The sequence below is a fragment of the Neurospora hispaniola genome, assembly GCF_033458365.1.
Source record: "Neurospora hispaniola strain FGSC 10403 chromosome Unknown B0T23scaffold_2, whole genome shotgun sequence".
NCBI lineage: Eukaryota > Fungi > Ascomycota > Sordariomycetes > Sordariales > Sordariaceae > Neurospora > Neurospora hispaniola.
The window spans coordinates 385,465-413,192 of NW_026944407.1; the positions used below are offsets into that span (position 1 = coordinate 385,465).

Below are 27,728 nucleotides of genomic sequence, written 5' to 3' on the forward strand. Positions count from 1 at the left end.
TAAGATAGATATACACCACTGCGCCTTCCCCCCCCCTCTCCTCCCACGATAGCGGGAACGGGAAAGCCACCCCCTGATCACCAGCTGCCGCTTAGTCAACAATGCAGCAAACCAGCCAGCCCTTGTTCCCTTTCTTTTGCTTGTTCGTAAACCCCCCTACGTATGTTTGTGTGTACTTTGGTATTGTACCTGGGTATAAAAAAAACCATCAACAACCACCACATTACACCTTTTTATACCATATTCCTTGGTCGGGGAAACTCTCTTGGCTCGGTCTTGGGTCTACTACGTACAGTACTCGGCTTATGTGCCTGTATAAAGGTGGTCTCGCAAATCACATACCCAGGCTCCCCCAAGAAAGAAAGCTTGATGGGTAATATGCGTGTATAGCTGGAAATCTAGACCAACAGGGTGAATAAGTGTACGAAGGTGCTTGGTTGTTGACTTAAACTACTCCGTTGCATTTATCATGAATTACTAACTGTATTGAAAATTGTCAGGTTGGTATGCCCGATATTGGGGGATGCCGGTACCCGCTTCTTTAGCCAGAAAATGATGACGACGTACACTAGTCTCAAGAGCCTATCACTTGTTTCGGCTTGACCACGAGGATGATTTAGTTGGGATGTCTGGCATGCGCCGGCGCCGGGCACGGCGCGGGTTGCACTTTGTATATTTCTATAGTGGGCCAAGATCTCTGTGTCCCCTATATTTGAGACTGGAAGAGGGCCAAGATCTTGTATTGTCTGTGGTGTTCAACATGTTGCTTGGAAGTTTGTGTTATTTTCCCAGTCTCAGATAACACCGACTTGCGTCTTCACTCACAGTCGGGCGCTTGATATCATCCCGGTGGGAGAGGAGTTGATAGATGAGATGAACTGTGTCTGACCGAGGTCACTGGTATGGAAATGAAGACAGTACCTAAATACGTACGGGGCTCACCAGTTATGTGTAAAGTGGAAAGGTGTGCACTAGTAGTGCAGGTTGATAAGAAAGATCGACTTGACTATGGAGAATACGTATTTATGCACCCCAGATTCAAAGACCTCCACCGCTTGGCGTTGTGAACTTGAGATCCAAAACACCAGACCACATCCGAAACCAACAACTCCACCAAGAGGCGAAAATATCTTTTAGGATCAACGTTGCCCTTGTCTTCCCCGGAATCTGGCATTCCCTATCAATGGTGGCTGTGTGAAACCTTACCTTTGCAGACACCAACCGACGAAACCGAAGGTGCTGTCCTTGATAGGGAAGCCCAGAAGAAAAGTGTCCATCCATCTCACATTCTAGCATATCAAAGTTTCTGCGCTAACTCATCTCACATGATATCCTGGATGACAGGGGAAAGGAAATGAAAGTACCAAGCCGGACGTTTACATATCCTCCGAACTCTTGCATTGTGTACATGTGTACATGTGTAAGTACCTTCCTTGTACGCGTGGCTGCCCTGCGGTAGGCAAACCGACCGGGACCACGGAGGACGGAGGAGGGAGGGGAGAGACGATGTAGGTAATCCGTCCCCCTTTCCACTTGTGTGTCAAGCTAAACTCCAAGATAATATTCCGTTCCATTGCTTGGCCCATTTACTAGGTAACTACTTTGCCAACTCTGCCGTGCATCTCAGCATTGGGTAATAGTGCAAGGTAGATTTCCAATTTGTAAGACGAACGTTTGTCAAGAACAAAGTATTCTTGCCATTCAGATATTCTTTTCTAAGTACAGCTTGCATACTACCAAAGCCCCTGCCTTGAAAGCAAAGCCACGTGGACGGTAAAACGGGCGCAATTTTCAGTTCCAGACTCGTGCGTAGAGGTATCTAGTTTTTCGCTTTCCTTCCTCCTTGGTTTTTCACGATACTCGTTCTACATTCGATCAATTTTGCTTGATAAACAGTTTGAGTTGTCCTCCCGTTTCACGATACTTCGGATCTCCCAAGTGTGATAACACTTCAACCTATCTGTAATAGATATAGTAACAGACTATACACTATTCATCAGAACCGGAAACAACACAGTGGTCATGCGCCCCTTGACTTTGCCAACGTTGGGACACTGCAGATGAGCAGCTTGAATGGCTTTGGTACGTGAAACCCTTCCATACTCTGAAGTAAAAATGTACTCAAGACATGCATCTCTTGGTACCCTTCACTGTCAGCACGTGTTTCGCCGGAAGTAGGGCGTGTCTCAGTTTTCCCGCTTGGCATTTACAATATAATACTGGTATGTTTGTTAGTTTGGTTCTTCAGCCATGGGTTGAACAGGGGAGATATAGAGCTCTTATTGGCTTCCTTGGAGTTTTCGTTTGGAGAGACCAACAATGACCAGGGTGTAATACGCCACAAATGCCTCTTTTTATACCTCCATCCGTCTCCTGAAGACCTCCAAGCATAGGAAAATATAAAAGGGTAGTCCCCATCTAGTACCTATCTGTTTGAAAATCACTGGAAAATCGAACGCTTCTTCACTTTCGGGGGCTCTCGAGTGGAGATGGGCGTTTTTTGTACCAAACTAACAAACATACCAGGGTTAGATTGTATGCTACACAACCCAACCTCGTTTCTGTTTTTGGCAGGTCCTTCATATATACACTATGTAAGTAGAGGTATGCATGTATATATGCGACTTCTCGGAGAAGCAGAGAGCGAGAGTGATGACGGATAACAAAGGAGGTGCAATGACGGGTAACTACCTTGCCTTGTCAACTGTCCTATCAATGTTGAGGTATTTGTGTAAAGTGATCGGCAATGTAAAGTTTCTACCCTTCAGAGCAAACAAGGGACGTCATGTTAATCAGTTTGGTTGAAGGGTAAGAAACGACAGAAGGACCGAGTATCAAATAGTCTGTTTCACTCCAACATGGTTACGAAAGCCCAGATAACACACGGCTGTCAATCAAAATTCAAGGGATAAATCAGCGCAGTGTAGATGTTCGAACAAGGTTTGTGATTGATAAGCCTGACATGCATAGATGTCATTTCCCCTACTCCCACCCCTACACTCAATCTCAGTTCTCACGCACCGCCATGAATATCTAGATAACGCAAGCCCAGCCGCGCGGGAAGAAGGCGCTAATCTAACGTTTTTCAAACACATGGACATCTGAGTATGGCATTTCCCGACAAGAAACGCGAAAAAAAAAAAAAAAAACAGAAGGAAGTGCAAAAACAAAATGGAACTCCCAATAACCCAAATTGCTTTTTCTTATACCGAACGCTATGCCCAAAAGAGAACTTTCGTAATGTCGTAATTTTGCTTGCCCTTGTCCCGCTTGCTTGCTGGCTTGCTTGTTGCCCAACGCCGCCGCCGTCGATCATAAATGCCTGAAACCCCAAGATAAAGCAAAAAGAAAATCACAATATTACACGAAACAAACAAGCGCCAAAAAGAGCAAAAAGCCATGAGATAAGAAAGAAATTTATAAAAAAAAAAAAAAAAAAAAAAAAAAAAAAAAAAAGGGAAATCCGGAAAGTGGGTGGCGTCCGACAAAAAATCAAAGACATTCCCGTCTCAAACAGGGGAGACATGCACTTCGGCCTCCTCGACTTCCTCGTCTGATGGACGGCACGGAGCAGCAATCCTGACGACCGGTGGCGGCCTTGGCGAAGGGAGTGGTGGGGGAGGCACCAGTAATGATGGTGAAGCCGCCGCTTTTTCGTTTGGGGTGGACAAGTCACTGCTGTTGCCGTCCGAAACCATAATCATAGACTTCTTAAAGGCGACAATGATCTGTCCGTTCATCGTGTTCTTCCCCAAGATGGTGCCGCGCTCGGGATCGATGCTGTTGCCGGGGTCATCGACGAACTGGAGAATTGGGGCGCCTTCGGGGGTGTAGCCGAGTAGTTTGGCGCGGTATTCGTTGTTGTTGTTATCACCGCTGGGACATTCTTCTACGCGGATCGTCTCCCTGGAAAGTCTGTGTTAGTTTCTGTGGCTGGTTTTTTTTTTTCAGATTCTGTGCCGGGAAGAGACAGAGAGATAAGGCAAAAGACAAATAGGGCAATACGTACTCCCTGCTCATGGGCAAATCGTTGGTGGAGATTCCATTGAGGCTACTCTCTGATCTGCCCCGGCTCCGAGAGCGTAAGCTCCTGGATCGAACGCGCTGCACACGCTTGCGCATGGCGCCGTGGAAGGCGTGACCGATACCGGCAACGACGAGGACAGGAGTACCGAGTGCTAGTGCCCAAGGTCTGTAGTATGATGTTAGTAGTTGGTTCTTGTGACTGAGTGACAGAGAAGATGGAGAAAACTTACGGGTTCTTTCTATCCCGAATGGCGTTGAAGGCAGCTAGGATAATGCCCAAGATGGCTATGAGCGAGCCAACCTGTAGCATCGTCCAAGTAGACCAGTACAGCGACATGAGGTCTTCTCCATCACAGAATTGCAAGGCCAGCAGAGCGTAAACCTCCATGACGAGGGCAATGATGGAAAGCAGAAAATAACCGGTGCAGATCAATAAGCATCGCTGCATCTTGTGTCGGTAGTGCTTTGTCCCAGCTCTGGAATTCGCCAGTGCCTCGCAGGTCCTGGGGAACGCATTAGTGACTGTTGGAGAAAAGAGACGTGTGGGGGGGATAACATACCCTGAGTACTTCCATGAGGCGAGGAAAAGCATGATTATGACAAACACAAAGAGGGACCAGTATATCCCATCAAAGGCCGTCCGGTTGAGATGTGCGGCGAAGTGGGCATAATGTTGACACTGCTCAGGGTCAATGGGTTCGAAACCGCCGGCCATGCTAGGCTGAATAATGAAACTACTGGACTTGTGAGGAAGATGAACTTGATAAGGTAGGTACAAGTGAACGATTTCTGAGATGTGTGATTGCTTCAGAACTCTTGATCACACATTCCCAATCACGCACAGCATGGGGGAAATGGTACTTATATATATATAAGGAATAGGGAGAAGGGACAAGTAGTACGAGGCATAGAGAATAAACGCCAAGCAACTCGGGTGACGTAGAGGGGAAATGTCGACTAGGCAAAGCCACAGATCAGATTTGAGTCGCGGTAGTTTCAACCTACTGGAGTACACTAGTAATCGAAGTGTTGACTAGGGATGCATGGAGAAACATCCTAGTTTTAGGTGGGGAACGGAGACGTGGGACGGACTACGGTCGGTTGGGTGGAAATCTATGCAAAGTCTCAAAGAATGCGGTACAAGATGAAATAGAGATGAGAGAGTAAGAGCCGGCAGATGATTGCTTCTTTTCCCTTTTCAACACTCTAGCTGTATTACCGTGCTTACATCAAGGCAACGGGAAGCCGCAGAAGAGCCTCTGCACGGAAAGGGAGGCGAGCGAGTCTGGTGTCCATTTTGGGCGGTAGGCATGCTAGACTGATTTAATATCCTCTTATCTATTGGGACTTCTTAGACTACCTTGGCAACCTTGAGGGTTGTGAATATGTAAGTCTTCCCGCCGATCGCTAGCTTGGCAACCAAGGTACTTGGTGACCAAGCGGTAAAGAGGTCAAGCTAGGAAAGCCGGGGTCATCTCGACAACTCAGTCTCTTAAGTCTTCACTGCCACCAGTACATGGTGCCAAGACTCTTCCAAGCTGCACGGGGGGGCGTGGGGAATGAATGCCGTTCTCTGGCTCTCGATTAAATAGATGCCGCAAGTCAGCCATAGGCCGCGGTTTATTGCATGCCTGGCATCAGGTTGACGGCATCAAGGATCATGCCCTTGCTTAAAATATATTCACGGAGCACGTCAAACTCTTCTCCTTCCTCCTCTCCGTAACGAAGCACTTCCCCAAATCCGAATGAGCAGGCAATTTTGTCATAAGCGGCCCGTTCATCCTCTCGGATCCATCGCTCCCGCAGCGGAATACCCGGGCCCCAGGTCACCCGTTTCATCTGGTCGTTTGCCGTGGTAGTGGCCACAATGCCCATGGTCGCAGTGAAGCCAATATAGGCCAGCATGCCGAAGAAGGCTACGTTGGTCGCCATAACAGTCTCCATTGAATCTTGCCATGTACCATAGTTCTTGGCGAGAGCCCAAGCAGCGACTGGAGTGAGTCCCAAGCCGGTCATGGGTACAAGTGCCTTTTTCAACAACTTGGCGCGGGTGAAAGCCTTGGTAGCGTACGTATTTTCGACAATGCCAACAGCGGCATCAAGGTCCTTGGCATCAAGTGCTGCGTCCAGTGCCATCTCAGCAACCTCGGGATCCACCGCGTTCTTCGGCATGTCAGGATTCCGCTTCTTGTAAGCCAGCTTTCCAGAGCTAAGCTTGGGGGCTGCCTTGTACGCATATAGGCCCAAAACGTACGGCAGTGTCTTGGGCTTGCCAAGAGAGGCCTGGAGAGCAACATACTCTCTGAGCAGCAGCGGGGTGATGACAACAGGAGGATGCGAAATGATTGCAAAGGCCGCATCTGAGATCTTGTCAGCAGCATCCTTGTTGAAGCTCAAGTAGGTAAGAGGCTGAGGTTGCCCAGGAGCAGCCGTCGAGGCCCGGGCGTTCCGGCCGTCAACATCCAGACCAAGCAGATCAGAAGCACCCGTCTGATCGGCCTCTGCACCGGCTGCGGGGGGCTGGCTATCATGGGAGGAGTCAGGGGCAGAGGCAGAGGCAGCAGCAGCAGCAGAGGCAGAAGCCGCTGACGGGACGGTTGGTTGGACCAAGGCGCGCAGAGCGGTGAGGGTCATGTGCTCTGACGGAATACCTTGCTTGGCCAGAAACTCCTTGGTGACACGGTCAGGATCCGGAGTGGCATGCTGCCCCTGGGCTTGAGGGGGTGCGGTCTCGGTGGCTGGCGGCTGCTGGGCATTCGGTAGTTTCTGCGGGGACGTGAATTTGGAAGCAGATGCAGAAGGCGATGACGGCGACGAAGACGATGGTTGATTCTGCGACTGGGATGCCTTGGGACTCTTTTTCTGGGCGGATTGCAATGGAGACGGCACCCGTTTCACCTTTGAAAGGGAGCTAGTGGTACTCAGCATACGGATAGCAGCGATCGACACGGCTGAGCCCTCTTGGGTGAGCTTGGCCAGCTGTGTGCCGGCACTCCGTGTCACCAGGGAGCGCTTGGCAAACGGCGCAGACACGGGCGCAAACGCCGGTCGGGCATGTTGCTGACGGGAGTAGATAAGGCCGCAGGTCTGACGACTCTGCCGCCCGGTGGTGGCGGTGGTGAGGTTGACCGTGGTGGCCCTGAGGTTGTGAGGACGGAGAAGCATGGTAGGCGAACTGAAGACCTAGACCTTGCAGTAGATTTGGTGAAGTAGACACACCGGGTTACCGTCGTCAAGTCAAGATGGGACCCGCCCGACCCCGTGGGGAGAGTTGGTGGGGAAAGTCGGGGATATCCACTGCCCCGAGTCACCAACGGAGAGCAGGTGGAGGACAGGCGCGTGCGGTGTGGAGAGCCCAGAGAGTGCCTGGGAGATCTGGAGGCGCAGGGGCAAACAAGCACGCAGACGGCGGTATTGGGAAAAGGGGTCAAGAAAAGGTGGTGATTGGAGTTGAGGACGTGAGGCCGGAGTGTCTGGCTCTCTGGTTTGTGCTGCGGTCAAAAAAGAGCTGGAAGAGCTAGACCTGATGATGCAGATCGGTGCATAGGGTGTGCTCTTGGCCTCTTGGTCTCCGTGCCACGGTGTTATACGCTAGCTTAAACGAGTAGCCGAAATCCTACCCAAAAGACAGGACGGTTCATCTGGGTCAGTCTTGGCCAGCAAGATAGCGGTGCTGATGGACACATGCAACTAAGGAGGAGATGCCCGTAGCCAGCATGTCACACAACATGTCCGAGAGACTGGGAGCGCAAAGCCGATGTGATATCTCGCACGTCTTTAGGTCTTTACGTAAGATCTACTCCGAGAACGGCTTCTAGAAAGCTTAGTTCAAGAGCTCATCACTTTGGGGGGGACTCTTTAACCTCGATTGGAGGCGTTATGTTTACTGTTCAATCTTTGTTTCAGCCAGCAGCCCAGAGCAAGCGTTTTGTCTCGTACCTTCGCTCTTTTTGAGGTGCGCGAAGCTGCCAGAGAATCAGTTTTGAGGTAAGTGGTGACTGGTTGACTAAGTACTTAGGTATCCAGATGAAAAAACAACGAGGAAGCACGAGCAGCTGTGTCAGTCTTTCTTATTCCCTCCTTCTTTGACAGCCATGGTTGGAAGGGTTGACGGAGTGGCGCTTTGGCTCAAGAATATTGAAGGGCGGGCGATGAGAAAATCAATCCAAGTGAAGGGAATGTTCAAGGTCCTGACTGGATTCAGACAATGTGATGGATAACTCCATCGTGGGGCTGGTGTCTGAGCCCCAGGTGGCTGAGCCTGCCTCGGATTTACGCAGAGTGGAAACTGCCCCTAAGCTTCAGTCTCATGCTGCAGGCTTGGCATTCAAGGAACCCCGCTGTAGCGCACTGACCCACAGGCAACCGCCGGCCAACGCCCTCGAAAGGAGTGCAGTGACGCAGCCTGCTTCCACTTCCACTGGGATATGGAGACAACGAACCACTGAACTTCCACTTCGACATTTAATCTCACAAAGGAACAATCCAACACTCGCATACGCTGGCACGTGCTTTGACTTATACGCACCCGACCTGATCTCGTCCCGTCTTCAACAACCACCGCACTACACACGATTGCCAGTGCTCCAGCGCCGGAACCCCCGTACCGAGCTCGAAATACTTGTGGCGCTGTCCCGTTTCAGACACTGCAGACGTCCAATCGACCGGTAATTTCGGTTCGACCCGCAACTATACCTAAGGCAACAAGCTGAGCGTCAAAGTCTCTCACTTCCTGACACTTTCTAATCGACTTCCACTTCAACCCTCGCATCGCCAACACAAAATCAATACGCCATGCCACCTCCACCACCTCCTCCCCCTCCGCCGCCTCCGGGTATGGGGGGACCTCCGCCGCCGCCGCCACCTCCCCCTGGAGCACTTCCAGGCCGACCACCTGCCGGTCTTCCTAATAGGGTGCGCCAAAAGAACACCTTCGGTCTTACGAGCCCGCATCATGAGAGATGTACTGACTAGTTCATAGGGTGCTTTGCTCACAGATATCACCAAGGGCAAGGCGCTCAAGAAAGCAGTAACCAATGATCGATCAGCACCCATCATCGCCCCAACATCGGGCAGCGGACCAGGTCCGTCTCCATTAGGGGGGGCTCCCCCTGTTCCTGGCCTTCCCAAGGCTCCCGGAGGTCTTGCGCCTCCAGTACCCGGAAACCGTGCCCGTAGCGATAGCGATGTAGCCGACCGGAATCAAGGTGGATCAACAGGCATGGAGGCTGCACCGCAGCTTGGAGGCCTTTTCGCCGGAGGCATGCCAAAGCTACGAAAGACGGGTGGTGGTGTAGACACGGGCGCCAACCGGGATGCATCATATCTTTCCGACCCGGAAACAACATCCAGATCAGCACCGAAACCACCAACGGTCTCGGCCCCCCGCCCGCCTCCCGGCGCAGCCCCGACAATCCCTGGACGGCCATCAGCTCCTACTTTCCACCCATCCATGCCCAACCTCAAAAAGACTGCGAATGGGGCATCATCGAAGCCGCCTCCGCCGCCAGTTGGCAAGAAACCGCCTCCTCCTCCAGGTTCCCGCAAGCCTTCCGCGGCTATCCACTCTTCGGCACCTCCTTCAGCGCCACCTCCACCACCCTCATTCGCTCCTCCTCCGCCTTCATCTGCCGCCCCATCTCTTCCTCCAGCACCTCCCCCGCCGCCTCCAACAGCCGCCCCGCGACCACCACCGGCTCCATCACGTTCGCAGCCCCCTCCACCGCCGCCGCCGTCCTCGTCGACCAGCAATCTTTCCCAGAATATTGCCGTCCAAGCCGCCATCCGTGCTGCGAGCAGCGCCTCTTCACCAGCAGCACCCCCTCCTCCACCTCCGCCCAGCGCTCCTCCTCGCTCAACAGCATCAAGCCCTTCCCATTCGGCTCCCGCTCCTCCGCCTCCACCGCCGCCATCCTCGGCCCCAGCTCCTCCTCCACTCTCCCATTCGCCCTCGACGAGATCGGCACGATCAGGCTCCGGCATCAAGTCCATGCTCGATCCTAGCAACTTCATCCTTACACCGAACGGTACAGGCGGAAACAAGTCTCCAAGTCCAGTGCATTCCGGTGGCGGCAGTGCGAGATACGTCGTCCAGGATCCCAGGTGGAAGTTTGCGAGCGAGGATACCTTTCCGAAACCCAGGGAGTTCATTGGCGGGCCAAGGAAGTATCGCGCTGGCAGGGGAAGCAGTGTGCCGCTGGATTTGAGCGCCTTGTAGGACCGGCACTTGGAGACGAAATGGGATACTTAGAGGAGATTGGGTGGGGTATGGATGATTGTTGAGGGACTAAGCGAGTAGTAGGTGACAAATGCGTAGGACGGGAGTTGGGAAAAAAGGAGGGACGTCAAAGTTGACATTATCGCAAGGCGGTCAAGTTTGTTTTTATTGCGCAGATGCTACTTGACAGTTTTGTGGTGGCATCGTCTTGCGCAGATACTGGCTTGCATCCTTCTTATACCTTCTTGCATATAGTATAATATATCATACCTGCTAGCCTTGCTGGCCGCAGATACACTTGAATAACTGGATCGCATCCTGTTTGACAAATGATTTGCCTTGTGCCTTTTTTGATGTCTGCGTTTCTTTCTTTTTTTTTTTTTTTTTTTTTTTTTTTTTTTTTTTTTTTTTTTTTTTTTTTTTTTTTACTTTCTCTTTGAGAAAAAAACAAACAGACAAAAAGTCACCCCTCGTTCTCTCTCTCCACTGAGATGCCACTGTTACGTAGCTTTAATTCCGAGAGGAAAGTTGGACACTCTAAATAACTGAGTCCAGTTCCCATGATGAACATGGCGGACTCATGCTAGGGAACCACCCGAGCTGGACGGACACAAGGCAGATTTTACCAAAGCACTACACATGACTTCTGAAAGTGAATTTTTATCACCGCCATCGCACCATATCAAGATTGGGGCCTTGTGTAGGTAGGTAACTGGGTAGGTGTACACATCATGATACATACACATACATAACGTGGTCCGTAGCACTGTTACTAATAGCGGGTAGGAGTTCTTGTGTGGATAGATAGATACCTAGGTATGCATGTGATAGCGCAGGATAAAAAGCATTTGCAAAACAGCTAGATAAGTAAGTACAAAATGACAAGCGGCTCTCAAGTAAGCCAAACGAAACTAAATCGGATTGAACGGAACTGCAAGAGTAGAGAAAACATGAAATTTGGGTGGATCAAGAGGAGAATAGTAAAAAAAAAAAAAAAAAAAAGAAAAGGAAAAAAGGAAGATAAACAAGTCAAAGAAGAAATATTGCCGATAGGAACCAGAAGACAATAAAAGCAGAAAGATGGTAAATCAGGGAGAGAGAGAGAGAGGGGAACTTATCACGGGAAAACAACAACGGGGAAAAAATCAGGGTATAGCAAAATGATATTGTTCCTCCCAACGTAGATATTTCCTCCTCCACAAAAAAGAGAAATGGGAGACTTGGCATGGAAAGAAAAGAATTGGGGGTGTCTTCATGGTATGGTGTCTGTTATCAGGCGTAGTGCGTGCGTGCGTGCGTAGCTATGCGAGGCCGTTCGCTCTTAGTTCTCTTGTCTTGAGAATTGGGATAATTCCTATTGAAAGGTTTTGATATGGGTTAATGAGAAAACTAAGAGAGACTGGCTCACTAAAGATCATGCTTACGCTGTCAGATCTGTCCTGACATTCGCCTAGAAATTGTAGAGTCCACACCACCGGCGCCCCCGTGGCTGGGGAGAGGGATGGGAGTGTCACTGTCCTGTTAATGAGAAGATTTCTTTTTGGTTCAGGCTTGCTTTTTGGCCTGGGACTAACGATGGGAGTCTTTTCATACCTTCGGGTCATCGTAGAAGGGATCGTCTTCCTGCGGATCATCGTCTCCATCTCTAGGGGGAGGTGGCGCGGTAGGAGGGGTGTTTTCAAGAGTGTTCTCGTGGTTTGGGGTTGATTCATGATGGTTCGACTGGCTCATGGTGAGTTTGTTTTTATTGTTTCTTGACTTCTCGATCGCAAGTAAATTAACCAAAGATGATTCTGAAGGTCGATGTCGGTGTGACTAGTCATTATTCACTTCCTCGTGCAAGCGTACTGATATTTATACTTCTGAAGATCCTCCCTTTTGAGCCTCAAGTACGTACACATCCTCACCAAGCGGGGTTCCCGAGCTTAATCATGAGAGCAGTTCATCTCTATTGCCATACCACCTGCTTGTAGGTGTACCGATGCATCACTGTTGTCCGGTTATCGGCAGTCACACTATGCTCCGGACGGCATCTCTAGACCATCCTAAGGATCGCGGTGGTTCGAACGATGCTCTGACAGCGTCTCTCGCAGAGCCTCAACCTCCATACACTACTCAGGGAGTTTGCGTTCCCCCGTTCCCCGATCACACTTCTTCTCCTCATCTCTGCATGTACGCAACGTCTCAGTGGGTATGTGGAGGGTGTCCAGAATCTTGGTTCTGCCCGCACCACACAACGGTACGTGCTAGTTGCAGGGGAAGCATTCCTGCCCCGGCTTGGATTGTCGCTCCGCACTAAAGAGCGAATGAAAACAGACCCGGCAGTCTTTCGATTCTCGAATATTATGTTGTGCAAGTTGTCCTGCATACAGTTGCCTATCTCTGAAAGGGTCGCTGAAATCGCAGAGCCGCAAACATCAGGGGCATGAAATGGATTAGTAGATCGTAGACGTGGCACCAGAGAAGAAGGACGATATGAAATAGTTGAGTGGTGAGTTCGGATTCGTGGAAGGGCGAGTGCCATCTGCGTAAAAGAGGTTATGTGTGTGGATTTAGAAATGCATACCTCGAGATACGGCAGCCCTGATATGGTCTGAGCGTCAACCAGAGCCCTTGCGAACCTGTTGACTTGTTGTATTCCGAAAAAGGGAACCATGGACCCAGGAGTCCAACGCGTAGTCCAATGTCAGATAACACTGATTTGTCTCGCCTTGTTTGCGGAACCACACTAGTCCCGCTTATAACCGTGTTTTGTTCGAAGCACTTTGTGAATGAAGGATGTCTCTTTTGACGACCATCCGGTGGACAATCTGAGCCTTGCGAAATGGTCCCACTCAAGTCATCAACACAGCTTCACCAAAGGAGAGCGGTTGAAAAGGTCAGTCGAAGGTGCCCTTAGTGCCGGCCTCTGAGCTTTTCGCAAATCCTCCACATCGTCAATCTTGGCGATAACTGCCAAACGGGGAGTGGTCGTTCAAAGCTGCCGGTTATGAGGCCCTCTCGTACCACCTCCAATGCGATCAGAGTGCTGACATACTTGAGGTTGGTCGTGACCCAGCCTTATACAATCTCCGCTCTCGTCGCCGCTATTCGGGTTATTGCAGACTTGAGAAGCGAGGACAGGACATTCCCCATTCAGAGCACGAGATCGGAAACGATTGCCACGTCAGAGCCGGCTTGAAGAAGATACCGTTGGCGGGCTCAATGACGCGCCTTGAGTGGCAGTTAGTGACATAGCTGCATAGAGCGTGGGGTACGCTTAGCTCATTTGAATAACCGTATATAGGAGGTAGGTGTTGTTATATGGTTGGAGTATCCTCTTCTGTACGGCGTCGAAGGGGGTGACCAGACACGGCTGTGAAGGTGGATGATACGTCGTGCTCCAGCGGTCAATGAACGGAATGGGTGTGTAATGGGCGAATTATGCTCGAACTGTCATGTGGCAACCAGGTAGGAACCGCACAACGGGACGGAAGACGGGAGAACGGCTCGAGAACGGGTACTTGGGTCAATGAACCAGTGCTTCGCATTCGCTTGAAATGGTTACACCGGCACTGGAGCGGAACGATGATTGCTTCCGTGCATCCAGTAAGGAACTCTACTCGGAAGCAGCGCCGTGAGTTGGACAGAAAGGCTGAGCTTGACAAGAGACAAAGGACCATGAAATACTCTGTAGTGGGCTAGTAGATACCCAAGTAAGTGCTCAAGCTAGGAAAGATGGAACCGAGCTTGAAGGGTCAAAAAAAGCGTGCGAGATGGAAGTGACCGACCGTAGTTGTCAGGATACTGTACCGACACGCAGGCGAAGTTGAAGATTCTGGTTGCGTCGCAGTCAGCGTTCCCGGCCATATCATCGTAAGAATCAACAGAACATGTTCAATCCAATACCATTCGCTTTGACTAGGAAAGGCCGTTGCAGAGCTGTGACTCGTATCAAGCCGAAAATACGTCGGCCAGGGTCTGTAAGGAACGAATGGTTTGACTCTCAACATGTCTCAGATTTCGTTCCACAGGTGCAATAAACACACATGGATTCGTGCAAGAATATCCTGAAGGTGTGTTATTAGACCGTGAGGTATTCGACTTACCTTTCGACCGCTCGCCGACCAAACAGTCTTTTACAGTGTATGGGACGAACATCAAAGTTGCTCAGTGAGATAAGGGGAGCATGGATAAGTACTCATGCCAATGCAAATGGCCAGCTCAGACAGGCTTCGGCTTTCCTACACTATGGTACTACATTCCTGCTCAAACATTCGAAAAGCCGACTTACGCCATAGGTACATCATATCGCTACATCACAGAACCGTGATCGTCGAAGTGGGTAGACAACAGTGGTGAGGCTCGAGATCTCTTTGAAGAGACGAACTACATACCTTAGTTGCAAGCGCCCGAACTTCGAGAAAGATAAGATGGCGAGCATGAACTGAACACACGAGGATAAGGTCTTGAGGTTTGTCGGCCGGAGGTAGTGACGTTTGGTATCTCTAGTGACTTGGTGGAAGCTTTTGGGTCTTATCGATTCTTATCCATGACAAGTGGAAGTTCGTCCATTGAAGCCAGGCTCGACCAGATAAGCACGTCATTTGGGGTTGACGATGGGCAGGCGACCATCCCCAGATCAGCATGCAAAGCCAATCAGAAGCAGGGACGGCCCTCGACTTGCACGCTTGAAGGTCCAGTTGCAACTGACAGGTCTCCGGAGGATGGATCACGCTCTCCGCCGCTAAAACATCCATGGCTCAGCGTCCACCAGACCACAGCCCAGGCTGCCCAGGTGCCCTTCCCCCCCCCCCCCCCCCCCCCCCCCCCTCTCTCAAGTGTCCGCCCGCTCAGACCACCTACCTCACCTTGGCACGGCAGGCTTCCACTTCCCCCATTTACACCAAGACCACGCCTCCCAAACACACCTTTCCCTGTTCGCACGCATCCCCCCAAGGCGGCTTCGCGTGCTCAAAGAAAACCCCAACAAAGCCTCCGTTCCCTGGGTATCTGGCTCCAAGATTCATTCTTTTTGGTGTGCCTCTTTGCTTGACTTCCATTAGATGCAGTTCCACAGATAATACGTAACTATTCACGAGGTCCCTTCGGCCGTCCGCTTTGATAGTACCACCACCCTCCGTACTTGCTCCGTGACTGGGCTTCTCTTCTTTCCAGATTGCCAACATCATTCCTCGCCCCCTGTTAACGAAACCGCGTTCATTCCTGTGCTTTCCCGCGTTCGGAGGCGGGAGTTGTTGGTTCCCCTAGGACGTCTTCCGGGGACTGGTTTAAGCAAGTTCACCTTGTCGGTGAGCATTGCGCGAGTGGACTTTGCCGTGCTGACGTTCACGGTACCAAACCCGTCTACGTGTCCTGCCTCCGGAGTTTCACCATGGCATCCCCCGATCCTCTACGACGGCCGGTGGATGGCCGTCGTAACGATGGTGAGTTGGCCCTCAATATCTCCAGTAACCTACCACAACACGCGCTCACATCACTAGATTCCTGGGTTGAGATCGCATCGCAACCATCGTCATCCTCGTTGTCGTCGATAGGAGATGAGATTGTAACTACGGGCCTCCGGGTCGGCAACAACTCATACCCTCGAAGACGGAGACGATCCCAACAGCAAGCACCCATGCCTGCTTCTTTCATCGTCAGCCAACCGAATCCCCCTGCCGGGACGAGCAGCCAGGATGAATACGATGAAACTGAGAGCGAGGAGGACAGAGTCATGACTAGCTCGACAGAAGGCGTTCATCCAGCAGCCAGCTTGCCCCGTCAACAGACTGCTTTCCGAAGCGGCCTACCAGTAGACTCGGAGGACGACTCGGATGATGATGAAAATGCGACTGCTCTCGGCCGGCCAACCAACACGGCCCGGGGTGCCTTTAGGCCGCAGCCGAACGCCTTCTCTCATCCACCATCCTACATGATGCAGCGCCACCAATCCGCAAGTCCGTCCCACCCATATCATCCCGCGCAATCCCGGCCATCCATGCCAACCCGGTCGCAATCCCGGTCGCATCGTGCATCGCACAACTTTCTGTCCCCAGCTCTGCAAGCCGACAACGACGCCGCGCTTCGTGCTTCCCTCACCACCCTCTTGTCATGTGCCGCTGCCGCCCGCGGCCTTCCCAAGGGGGAAGAGGCAAGCCCAGGTCCTGCTGGTACCGGCGTAATGCCCAGTTCCCAGCCAATGGAGTTCCGCCTGGTGCCAGAGTCTGAACTCATGGCCGAAGGTCCTTCCGGAATAGGGCTGCCGCTCAACCAGGCCAAGGCACAACAACCAGCAAGGACCGCCTCCAACTCCAGTGCACCAAGCGCTCCGCGATCCGCCAGCTCTGGCCGGGACCAGCAACAGCAGCAATATCAACAAGGTCTTGCCACAACCGAACGGACCAAGCGGGGAGCTAACCCTGCCTCGAAACCAGCGCGTACCGCGAAGAAGAGGAGGGCAAACTCACCCTCGCCAGCGGGGGTTGTGTCAGATAACGATGTCGCCTCCCCCTTCTTCCTAAGCCCGACCGTGTTGACATGGGTGGTAAGCGCCGGCGTGGTAGTTCTCGTGTCAGTCGTCGGGTTCGGCGCCGGCTACGTCATTGGACGGGAAGTCGGCCGACAAGAGAGCAGTAGCGCTCTAAGCCTGGCCTCTGCTGGATCAGCGGCCTCGAACGCTTCTTCGAGCTGCGGCCAGGAGTTTGTGCGGTCTACGACGAGCGGAACGCTGAAGAGGTTTAGGTGGGGCTCGGTTGGAAGGAGTGTCGTTGCTTGAACGACGCAACGCGTTACGACTTTGACGAGCGGCATGTCTATCGATCGGCTTCAAAGATGAAAGGAAAAAAAGGAGGGAGAACAGAACTCCTGGTCAGCCAGCCAACATGCTCTTGTACAACACGAGCTTCATGATTATTATCCACTAAAGCACTAACGATAACGGCAACTGGCTGCTACCAACTACGGCTACGGCTACGGCGGGAATTAACTCTCGTCATTCATCATACCGATAGTGCTAGGCCAAATAGGTCTTTCACGCAAAGAATTCAAGTCGATGGACGACGTTGGAAGGAAATATTCCCCAACAAATGCTGCAAAGATAGGAGAGAACGACCGTATGCAGAACATTTACCTCCAATATCTGGCAACATAGGGACAGCCATACGCATACACGCATCATTAACCTTCTTAATCTGCTATTTTCTTCTTATTTTCTTCCCATCTTGGTTGTTTCTTTCTTCGGGACTCGGATTTGGTCGCGTTCTTTTGGTTACCCGATTTGGTTGCAGGTCTAGGTTCTCTTTTTTTTTTTTTTTTCCGGTGTTGCGTGACTTTGGCTTTAGTTTGGGCTTCTTTGTGTATCGACTGTTGAGATGACTTGTAGACGAACCGAGTTCATTGAAATCAACTTTTTGGGGGATTTGCTTTGTGACACTTTGGGAGCTATCACGGTCAACTGTGAGCATATTGAAACACCGAACGAATGATCAAGGCGTTTGTGAACGAGCAGTTTTTTGAAGATCCTATCGACATACACACAAGTCTACGTCTCAAAGCACCACATGACCAATATAACGTCAAGTCACATCTTTGGAACATCACAGTTACTGAACAATACTTCTTTCTTGCTACTTCTAGTCCGTTGGGACTTGGGTATATGAAACAGGGGAAGAGTATCAGATTACTTACCGGGTAATGTTCGTTAAGAAGGATCACCCGTGTTCTGTACCGTTACGCCATCGATGATGTATCGTGAAGGGCAAATGCTGATATGAAAAAAAGAAAAAGAAAAGACCCGAAACCCATTTTAAGTGCCCCCAGGTGACCCCGTGATTGTACCGGAAAATCCCAAACCAACTTTTAGATGCCCTCTTTAGTAACCCCACAGGAAGAAGCAATGACAATAGTATGCGGAAAAGAACAGGAAACGATGAACCACCCCCGAAGCACAGACTGGATAAGGCTGTGTGAACACATGTTTGTGGCATGTGCAAGTACAGGTCCTCGCTTGCTCCGTTCTTCCGTTTTGTCAGCTAAAGCCCACAAGAGCCCACGAGCCCACAGAGTACTTGGAACCCATCAATCTTCTGGTATGCATCGAATCCAAAGTGCAGACGACCGCGAAAGGGTCATGGAACCAGCCAACAAGCCCACCGGCAGAGGTCCTAACTTTCCTGTTGAGAGAAAGAACAGACGTGCCATGTACGAACGAGCTGTCAAAGAGCTACCAGCTCACCACCATCTTCAAGCCCTCAGGTATCGCTTGCTTTCCCTGCCACGCAGCAGAGAAGCAGTTATCTCTCAAAAAGCCCACGATCTCCCACGAAGGAGACACTGTAAGATTTCAAAAGCCGACAACCCACTAAGCCCTCCAGTGCGAATCTGTGTTTCAATGCCCTCAGGTTATGGTATCACATTCCCCAATGTGTGCGGGAATCCCACTTGACCACTTTAGAAGGTGGTCTTCTTGCCCTGGAAGCCACCACGGCTACCACCGAAACCACCACGTCCGCCACCGCGGCCACCGCCACGGCCACCGAAGTCACCACGGCCACCACGGCCACCACCACGGCCACCGAAGCCACCACGGCCACCGCCACGGCCACCACCACGGCCGCCACCGAAGCCACCACCGCCACCGTTGTTGTCACGGGGCTTGGCGTAGTCGAGACGGACGGGACGGCCATTGAGGTCGGAGCCGTTCAGCTGCTCGAAAGCGTTCTTGGCATCCTCAACGGAGTTGAAGGTAACATAGGCGAAGCCCTTGGGGCGGCCGGACTCCCTGGAAGACTGTTAAAACTCTGCTCGGCAAAGATACACACATAGGTATGGAGGGGATACTCACTGGTCGGTAGGGATACGGAGGCTGGCAACGGAGGCGACGGAGTTGAAGAAGTCGGAGACGACAGACTCGTCAGCGGAGAAGGGCATGTTACCGACGAAGAGGGTGTCGGACTCGGGAGAGATGGTGTCGCCGTGCTTGGCAGCGCGGTTGGCGGCCTTGTCCTGGGGCTTGTTGCCGGCATCCTTGGCAGCGAAGTCGAGACGCATCTCACGGCCCTCAAGAAGAGCTCCGCTCTTGGCATCATAAGCCTTCTGCGCCTGCTCGTTGGTGGCAAAGTCGACGTAGCCGAAACCGCGCGAGCGGCCAGACTCACGGTCAGTGACGACGCGAGCGCTCTTAGCACCCTCGCAGTCCTCGAACTCAGCCAAGAGGATGGCATCATCGATGCCCCAGCCGAGGTTACCAACCCAGAGGGTGCTCTTGTCATCAGCAACCTCCTCAGTCTTGGCCTTCTTGGGAGCCTCCTCCTCCTCGGAGGACTCCTCAGCCTTGCGCTTCTTGGAAGGCTCCTCGGACTCAGACTTCTCCTCGGACTCGGAAGAGTCAGAGTCAGAGTCGGAATCGGAGTTGTCGGAGTCGCTCTCCTCATCATCGGACTATAAGCAGACGTGGGTTAGCAGATGTGTGCTAAGAAGAGGAGGTTGTGTTGTACTCACGCTCTCCTTCTTCTCCTCCTTGACGGCGGGCTTCTCCTCCTCGGAAGTCTCCTCCTCAGACTCGGAGTCGTCAGAGTCAGAATCGGAGTCAGAGTCGGAAGACTCGGCCTTCTTGGTCTCCTTGGCGGCAGGAGCGTCGGTCATCTCCTCATCGGAAGACTCGTCGCTGGACTCCTCCTCGCTGGACTCCTCCTCAGAAGACTCAGACTCGGACTCCTCCTCCTCGGAAGAGGACTCCTCCTTCTTGGACTTCTTGGAGGGCTTCTCAGCCTTGGTGGCCTTGACGGGCTTAGCAGCCTTGACGGGCTCGGCCTTGGTGACCTTGGTGGCCTTGGTGGCCTTGACGGAATCCTTCTTGCCCATGATAGCGGTTATTGTGAAGTGATGTGATGAAGTGATGAAATCCGCTACAGGGTATTGAAGAAAAAGGAAGGATGAAGATGATGAATGGGATAAAGGATGCGTCTGAAGAAAAGAAATTTCGTCGGGAAGACTGCTGTTTAAATGGGGAGCAGAGGGTGGCGGGTACCGTAAAATCTCTGGCTGATCAACCTACGGCAGAAAAAAAATCGTTATCACACTTTGATATGGGACTTTCTAGTGGGGCAGGGGACCTGGGGCAGTGGAGGATCCGGGTGGAGGTTATGTACACACGCGAAGGCGGTGGCCCGCGCACGAGCCGCGGTGGGGATGTTCGTGCCACCTGAAAGTTCCTTCCCATGCCTGCCACGGCCCACGACCCCCAGTCAATTGTAACTTTACTGCATGGTGCAAGAGACGAACAGCATTTGGGCTAGCGCGCCCCTGCCTGCCTGGTTTCCCAGGTGTGCTGTAAAGCTCGAGCCACCATACGACCGGGGCACCACTTGGAGCTTAGAGATGCGCCGTGTTGGTTGCAACGGCATCATCGACGAGACGAAAGTGCGGGACGACAAGCTGCGTCTCTCTCCCTCTCTACAGCTTTGTTTGACGACAACTTGTGCTTTCGGTCTTCTCTCGCGAGTCGCCCACATCTAGCAGCAATGCCTACTCCCGAATCGGCGGCCTTCCTGGCCAAGAAGCCCACCGTCCCGCCCACCTTCGACGGCGTCGACTACAATGATACGAAGCGCCTGAAGCAGGCCCAGGATGCCATTATCCGCGAGCAATGGGTCCGAGTTATGATGGGTCGCCTGGTGCGGGAGGAGTTGTCCAAGTGCTATTATAGGGAGGGCGTGAACCATCTGGAGAAGTGCGGACATTTGAGAGGTGGGTACAAGAGTGCTTCGCATCTCCCGTGGCTCTTCGGCGGCAGACCCATTCAGCAATTGCATGCAATCAGCCATGCGATGGTGCTTTTCCCCCTTCTTTTGCTGACTTGTTTCTGACACAGAACGCTACCTCCAACTACTCTCCGAAAACCGTGTCCAGGGTTATCTTTTCGAGCAGCAGAACCATTTCGCGAACCAGCCAAAGCAATGAGTTCTCCACCATCATTCTGGGAGCAGACCGGAGGGTACAAGCTGGAGCGAGCTGATTTGGGGCTGAAATGATCTGGGCAGCGAGAGTTTTGGCAGGGCAGTGCGCTCGAGAACCGGAGAGCGAGTCAGTCATGGTCGAACCGGGAAGGGGCTCCATAACATCGCGGACCACCCTTTCAGACGTCCGGCTTCAGCAACCCCCAGAGGAGTGCTCGGGCCCTTTAATGAGACTTACGAGCAGGCATGTAAATATCAACAGAACTCGGCAACAACAGACACACGGGGGACTAGAGGAATAACAGGACTCAATAATGACCTCCATTTTTATTTATTCTTTTTGCACGTATGTTGTCAGTACAGTTCGCAGATCTAGACTATAGAATACATAAAGTGCTTTGTCACGGCCCTAGTGACAGTTGCAGCTGTTCCTGTCCAATATCAAAACTGCCTCAGTGGTGCTTTTCACCCGCCGTAGAAATTTTTAGCTCCCGTCCCACCCCTCCAATTCGTCGCGCGCATCCCGTGTCCGTCTCCCCAGGCCGAAAGCCACTTCCGGCCGGCGTTCCTTTTTTACAATCGCACCCGTCAAGGTGATTAGCGAGTTGTCTTTCTGTCCAACCGATCCGATCCTTGGTGTTATTTCCTCCCGCTGGCCGACTGCCGACGAACACACACATACACCCTCCGACCATCCCCCGGGATAATCGCCATGATCTGCCGAACGTGTTTGCGCCGGGCTTCCGGCTTCGCCAGACCTGCCGCCGCCGCGGCCACCAGGCCCATGGTTGCCGCTAGTTCGCGCGCCGCCTTCAGTACCACTTTCAGCGTGTGCACTCCTCCCGCAGCGACCCCCGCCGCCGCCGCACCAGCAACTTCCACAGCCGAGGCCGGCCTCGCACCAGTACCAGGAGCCGCGACGACAGAACAAGCCAAGGCGGCCATCTCGTCTTGCCCGGCGGGCACCAAGCTTAACGGTCTCAACTACTTCAAGAACAAGGCGGATCCCGTGGCGCTGCCAGACGAGGAGTACCCAGAGTGGCTCTGGAGGTGCTTGGAGGTGCAGAAGAAGACGGACGATGCTGCTGATGCGGACGCTGGCGATGAGTTCTGTATGTTGCCAACCTACCCATCTACCTACCTCCCTACCTTCCTTTTCCCTCCCCTCCCAAAAAAAAGCAATCCAGACTAACACAATCTCCTTCTTCCAAAAGCCAAATCCAAGAAACAGCGTCGCCTAGCCATGAAGCGCGCGCGCGCCCAAGAGGCCAAGATTCTGGCTTCCGGCGACCTCGAGGCCCTGGCACCCAAGATCCCGCTACAGAAGCAGTCGGTCAACCTTCCCGGAGCTGTGAACGGCGGCGTGCAGGACGCGGTGCTGGCGGACGAGAAGCGGGAGGAGCTGCGCAAGGCGATGCGCAAGGAGCGCAAGGCCAAGATCAAGGAGAGTAACTACCTCAAGGCTATGTAAGCATGAGGGGTGGTGGTGGTTCGAGAGGCAAAGGCCTGAGGGAGGAGGACGACGAAACAGGGGAGGAGATGGGTGGGAAAGAAGAAAAAGCAAAGGGGGGGCACGTGGAGGGAGAGAAGGAGGGACGGCTAGAGCAGCAGCAGCAGCAGCAGCCGAGTTGATGTGGTGGGTTCGTGTGTGTACTACTAACATCCAATCGTCCAAGAACGAATTCATGGCATGGCTACGGGCACGAAAGCGGACATGGACATGGGGGAATTGTCCTGAATGCAAGAAAACTATATACGGCTTTGGGAGGGTGAAGGGCCTGAGAGCCTTGAAGTGGACAGCCAGAGAGCCATTTGCTGTGGTTAGATCCAAAAATGATTCTGTACAAATACATGTGATAAGTAACCATAGATATTTGGAAAGTTTGGACAACAGGTCAGAATTTTGCTCGTGTGCTTGCTTCCCAAGATTCGGTAAATATATTGCCTAACAAATGCTGTTTTTTTGTGCCGCTCGTTGGGCATTCTAAAGTTGGTGCTATTCACTGCGACTTGTGAGTTTCTGGCTAGCATGATATAATATGGCCCATACGATAATCCTTTCTCTGAAATAGATTCCAGGTCCATAACAGCACAGCTTTAATACCCCCTTCAATCTTCCTCGGACACCTCACCGATCGAAGATTGCTTCAGTTTAATCTCCGACTTGATGTTCTTTATACTGCCTTCCAGACGTTTCTTCATGATAATGCTTGTTGCCTTGGACAACTGCTCCTCGTACGAGGCCAGCTGCTTCCTCAGTGTGGCAATCTCAGCCTTGACTCCCGCCACCTCATCATGGCGCTCTTCATCGCCGTCGTCGTCCATATCACCCTCATCATCCTCGTCGTCTTCATCTGATTCGTCCTCCTCGCTGACTGCTTCGGCCGCACTCTCCTCGGTTTGTGCAGCGGTAGGCGTACCCGTGTTGGCGGTGGGGGGCGTGGGAAGATCCATGCCGCCGCCTAACGCCGTGGGCGTGGCAGCGCCAAAGTCCATGGCGTCCATTGCTTCGGCAGGTGTGTCTGCCGCGTTTTCGAATTCTGCCTCGAGATCGTCGAACAGGTTGTCGTCGTCTTGGTTCTGCACATTTGCGTCCCCGAAATAGTCCTCTAGTCGGTCTTCTTCACCTCCCATGCCTCCGTCCTCGTCACCGTATTCGTGATCGGACTCGGGCGCAGCGGTATTTCCGTGCCCGCCCTCTGCTACAAGCTCGTACCTGGAGTTGAGGGCTTCCCTGTCTGCTGCCAGCAACCGCTCGACCTCGGCTTCCTTGTTCTGGATTTCCAGTTTGCTGAGGCGTTTTCTAAACCTCCGGTTTCGTGCATCATGCATCGGCGGGGTGATACCATGGGGCCATCTGTGGCCATGCTCGACAGCCTTGGGCAAAGGAACCGACTTGGCTTCCGCCTCGTCTTTGACCTTAGCAAAAACAAGGATCATTTGGCAAATGTCGGCTGACTTGACCATGGATTTCTTGTCCCACGTCTTCATGCCCTCGGTGATTGTGGGTAGATCAACCAGGATGGCGGCGTACGGTTGCCCTTGAATAACAAACATTACTCGCCGTCCTTCTTCATCCAGAAACTTCATTGTAACATCGGCGCCACCCAGATGTTTTGGAACGCCCACTTTCCTTTCAGCCACGGCTTTCCGCAGATAGTCGCAGTGCTCACCAGGCATCATGCGTAAAATCAGCTGCTCTTCAATTACTGGGTCGACTTCCCTATCATCGGCCTCCGAATCGTAACCCTCCCCCAGCGGCCGCGTCGGTATTTTACCCTGCGATTTTAGGCGAACCTTGGGAGCTAGAAGCGGAGTTTGAACCGGGGTTGTGCCCGAAGGTGCCTTGATCGTGATCTTCTTGGGCCTTGACTCTCCCCCAATGCCATTCGCTGTCGGACCGTCCTCCGCCTCGCTCTCTTCTCTCGGTCTCTTTCTCGCCGCCGCATTCAAGAAGACTTTACTTGCCGTCTTGGGCTTGGACATGAAGATGTTGGGAGCAGCCGAGCTTCCTGTTGATATCCGTGGTAGTGTCGGCTGAGATGAAGTGTTAGAATGCGACGGCGGTCTCGGCCCGGCTGGCGTTGGTGGTTGTGAGGATGTGCCCTTGACGTTGAGCTTGATCTTGCGAGGGCCCTGTGAGCCCCCCGGTGTCTGAGGAGGTGGCGAGGCGGCAGAGAGGTTATGGCCAGGCCCAGGTGTAACTGCCGGTGATCCCGTCCTGCCTGCTTGAGATGAGCCATTGGATTGAGTGTTGATTTTGAGCGTCAATGTCCGCTTCACTGGCCCTGGTGGGTCCATGTTTGCTGTTTGTCGTTGCGCAAGGCGCTCTGGTAATCCGTTTCAGTGGTTTGCTGCGGCGTCTTGAGGTCGTGTGACGATGAGGACGTTGGGGAATAAAGCGAATGATCCCGAGAGCACTCGGAGCAAATGCTCAATCGCTGAGTACTAGCGTGGTATGGATAGTCGGCGTCGAATTGGGCGGAAGGCACCGGCACGAGGTTACCTCTGGGTATTAAGAATGGGCGGCTGGTCGTGACTGAACAATGATTTGACCGTCAAGATTTCGATGAGGGCGAGGTGATGACGGACAGGCGCGATGCCTCTTTGTTGCTGCCGGGGGTTGTGGATTGAACAAGGTATGAGGTCCGTAAGTACCTATGCTCTCCTTAGCTTTCTTTGGCGGGCCTGGGCGCGAGCGGGAGGTTTCTTGGTGGGCGGGGAGGAAGGCGGGAGGTGAGGCGCGCTCAGTGCAGCTATCAAAGCCGCTGTTGCGACAAGCGCGTTCTGAAAGTGGAAATGATGCAACGAGCGTCAGCGAAATGTTAAAGTGGGTGGGCCCCCTTTAGCTAAAGTCCGTGGTTGCACGGTCCAAATCGGAGCTTGGCTTTCAAGACTCCACTACGGTTCCTCAGCGGCAGGTGGGGTACAATAGAAACGTGCCGCTGTCCAACTGTTCCAGAACGTCCTGTGTACTTCGACTTGACATGTGCTTTTCTGATGAAAATCACCCATTCTAGTGTATCAATGCGACTGGCCCAAGTGAGAAGAAGGTTTGGTATTGTCAAGAAGCTTGTATCCCTCCAAGATACTATTTTACCTCTTACACTACTTTGAATAGAGCACGATGCCGTGACAATGTGGACCTACTTGTAATGTCTCCTCAGTTTCACCCGCCAAGAGCCCGGAAACTCTCTATGGCTTCTGTCTTTCATCCAATCCTCTTTTATTTCCTCTCCATATTGTCAACCATAATCAACAAACAAAACTTTCCTAACATGCATGCATTGGCACTCTTCGTCGGCTTGTAACTTCTTCGAGGTTACGCAGTGACCTTTACCTCCGGCGAGCATTGAAAGGACCCAGTTCCAAGATCACTGCACGGCAGTGACGATACCCATCCCCGCCCCACTAGAGCTGCCTGCCGCAAGCCCGCAAACTCCCTCGAAAACCTAACCCACCTCGTCGCCTGCGATTGAATTGGAGGAAAACCAATTTCCATCTGTTGCCAGCAACGCGCTGCTATCGCCACGGTTCAGCCCACGTCATTTTTCTTGGTATAGCTGATCAGTCTCCGACTCTGACTACTTGTCGTCCCCACTGCATCGACAAGCAGAAAGACACGAAACCTCGAAGACAGTGTCTCGATAACGAAGAACAAGTGCACGAGGCCAGGCGCGTATGGCAGTTCTAGATCTGCAGCGCGCCCATTCACCTACCCTCTTGACTGCCATCATATCCAATCAGACCTGGCACCTTTGTAGACAACAACCTTTCCCAACGACATTTCTCGAGCAACGCGGCGCCATCCTCGACATCAAACCTACCTAGCTGAAACCGAGCGACTCTCGCCAACATGACACCCCCACCATACCTCTACCACGCCCTCCTTCGGCCTTCGATTCTCCAGATCCTCCGCGCAGCCGGCTACCACGGCGCCCGCACCTCCGTCCTCGACTCAGTAACGGACATGGCCGCCCGCTACCTGGACGCGCTTTGTCGCCTCACAGCCACCTTCGCCGCGCACAATAACGAAGAGCCCGAGACGGGCGAGCTGGTACCAACGATAGTCGACGTGCGCATGGCCCTGCAGCAAATCGGCGCTCTGTTACCCGAGAGATCGGAACTGGAACAGCTGTATAACGGCGTGGAAGACACTCGGGGAGTGGACGCCTTTGTCGCGTGGGCGGCAGGTCCTGTCAGCAAGGAGATCAAGAGGATAGCACTTGACAGTGACGAGGCGACGGATTATCTCAATGGTGAGTTCAATCTTCTGCCTGTATCCAGGTCCCGGCAGATAGGTTCACCTCAGACTCGATCCGATCAGCTAACAGCAGTCTATCTATAGCTCTCAAGCTAAAACACAGCAAAAACGACGACGACTCTCGCTACACGGGCTCGCTCCTCGGCAAATGCATCGAACATGGCAACGTCGAGGTGGAAGGTGGCAAATACCACAGCATCGCCCTATGGGAGGAGAAGATGAAGGAAGCCGCGCGACGACCGACATCACAACCACAACCCCAAGAAGACAAGCCGGAGGACATCAACGGCGACAGGGAAGATTCGCGCCCGCCAAGCTCCGGGCTGAGCTCGATTGGCGACCAGAGCATAGCCGACCCCATGGACTTGGAATGAGCGAATACACTGAGGTCCTGGAGTTTGGCTGAGACTCGGGTCATTTGCCTGAGGTGGAAGAAGGACCTGACGTTATGCCCGAATTATCGATGCCGACATTATGAGGCTGCAGGCGAACGCCAATGGACTTTTTAACGTATGTTGCAGTAGGAACCAGCAGGGGAGGGTCCTCACGCCGGACCAGGTTGGGAAGAGAATAAGTGGAAAGACTGAAGGCAAAGTCGAGATGTTTCATTCCAGTTGGGTTTTGGCGGTTTACAAAAAGCATAGCGATGGCGTTCTGGATACTCAGACGAAGCATTTGAAGAAAACTATTTGGTGGGGAGTGGCTTGCGTTGTGTTATATCCTATTAAGGGCAGTATCAGCTTGCAGCAAGGAAAAGCATGGACTTTATACCCAGGTTGGATGA

The 27,728-nt window shown here is 52.5% G+C and overlaps 9 protein-coding genes across 9 annotated transcripts; 5 read left to right on the top strand and 4 right to left on the bottom strand.

Moving 5' to 3' along the window:
- Positions 1 to 3,509: 3,509 nt before the first annotated feature.
- Positions 3,510 to 4,741, bottom strand: B0T23DRAFT_401949 (uncharacterized protein; the record flags this gene model as incomplete). The annotated part of the gene is made up of 4 exons (XM_062838627.1): positions 3,510 to 3,906; positions 4,010 to 4,192; positions 4,257 to 4,529; positions 4,587 to 4,741. 4 exons carry the CDS (start codon positions 4,739 to 4,741, stop codon positions 3,510 to 3,512), a joined length of 1,008 nt encoding a protein of 335 aa, XP_062694963.1.
- Positions 4,742 to 5,646: 905 nt separating this feature from the next.
- B0T23DRAFT_401950 (uncharacterized protein) lies at positions 5,647 to 7,191 on the bottom strand (the record flags this gene model as incomplete). The annotated part of the gene is made up of 1 exon (XM_062838628.1): positions 5,647 to 7,191. One exon carries the CDS (start codon positions 7,189 to 7,191, stop codon positions 5,647 to 5,649), a length of 1,545 nt encoding a protein of 514 aa, XP_062694964.1.
- A 1,234-nt stretch (positions 7,192 to 8,425) lies between these two features.
- On the top strand, positions 8,426 to 10,546 carry B0T23DRAFT_417826 (uncharacterized protein). Its single transcript, XM_062839667.1, has 2 exons — positions 8,426 to 8,940; positions 9,008 to 10,546. The coding sequence occupies exons 1-2, from the start codon at positions 8,821 to 8,823 to the stop codon at positions 10,241 to 10,243; spliced, it is 1,356 nt and encodes a 451-aa protein (XP_062694965.1). The 5' UTR covers positions 8,426 to 8,820; the 3' UTR covers positions 10,244 to 10,546.
- A 4,970-nt stretch (positions 10,547 to 15,516) lies between these two features.
- B0T23DRAFT_62526 (uncharacterized protein) lies at positions 15,517 to 17,209 on the top strand. The gene is made up of 2 exons (XM_062841555.1): positions 15,517 to 15,669; positions 15,727 to 17,209. The coding sequence occupies exons 1-2, from the start codon at positions 15,618 to 15,620 to the stop codon at positions 16,998 to 17,000; spliced, it is 1,326 nt and encodes a 441-aa protein (XP_062694966.1). The 5' UTR covers positions 15,517 to 15,617; the 3' UTR covers positions 17,001 to 17,209.
- Positions 17,210 to 18,673: 1,464 nt separating this feature from the next.
- On the bottom strand, positions 18,674 to 20,357 carry B0T23DRAFT_351862 (uncharacterized protein; the record flags this gene model as incomplete). Its single annotated transcript, XM_062836084.1, has 3 exons — positions 19,724 to 20,357; positions 19,068 to 19,663; positions 18,674 to 19,004 (listed from the first exon to the last, which is right to left on the bottom strand). Exons 1-3 carry the CDS (start codon positions 20,084 to 20,086, stop codon positions 18,674 to 18,676), a joined length of 1,290 nt encoding a protein of 429 aa, XP_062694967.1. The 5' UTR covers positions 20,087 to 20,357.
- A 176-nt stretch (positions 20,358 to 20,533) lies between these two features.
- On the top strand, positions 20,534 to 21,627 carry B0T23DRAFT_372485 (NADH-ubiquinone oxidoreductase 12 kDa subunit, mitochondrial). The gene is made up of 2 exons (XM_062836731.1): positions 20,534 to 20,971; positions 21,096 to 21,627. Exons 1-2 carry the CDS (start codon positions 20,746 to 20,748, stop codon positions 21,182 to 21,184), a joined length of 315 nt encoding a protein of 104 aa, XP_062694968.1. The 5' UTR covers positions 20,534 to 20,745; the 3' UTR covers positions 21,185 to 21,627.
- Positions 21,628 to 21,964: 337 nt separating this feature from the next.
- B0T23DRAFT_310838 (mitochondrial ribosomal protein L37-domain-containing protein) lies at positions 21,965 to 22,651 on the top strand (the record flags this gene model as incomplete). The annotated part of the gene is made up of 2 exons (XM_062834612.1): positions 21,965 to 22,292; positions 22,395 to 22,651. The coding sequence occupies 2 exons, from the start codon at positions 21,965 to 21,967 to the stop codon at positions 22,649 to 22,651; spliced, it is 585 nt and encodes a 194-aa protein (XP_062694969.1).
- Positions 22,652 to 23,074: 423 nt separating this feature from the next.
- On the bottom strand, positions 23,075 to 25,478 carry B0T23DRAFT_372489 (TAFII55 protein conserved region-domain-containing protein). The gene has a single exon (XM_062836732.1). It carries the CDS (start codon positions 24,979 to 24,981, stop codon positions 23,290 to 23,292), a length of 1,692 nt encoding a protein of 563 aa, XP_062694970.1. The 5' UTR covers positions 24,982 to 25,478; the 3' UTR covers positions 23,075 to 23,289.
- An 881-nt stretch (positions 25,479 to 26,359) lies between these two features.
- B0T23DRAFT_62612 (uncharacterized protein) lies at positions 26,360 to 27,338 on the top strand. The gene is made up of 2 exons (XM_062841557.1): positions 26,360 to 26,939; positions 27,029 to 27,338. The coding sequence occupies exons 1-2, from the start codon at positions 26,537 to 26,539 to the stop codon at positions 27,316 to 27,318; spliced, it is 693 nt and encodes a 230-aa protein (XP_062694971.1). The 5' UTR covers positions 26,360 to 26,536; the 3' UTR covers positions 27,319 to 27,338.
- Positions 27,339 to 27,728: the final 390 nt, after the last annotated feature.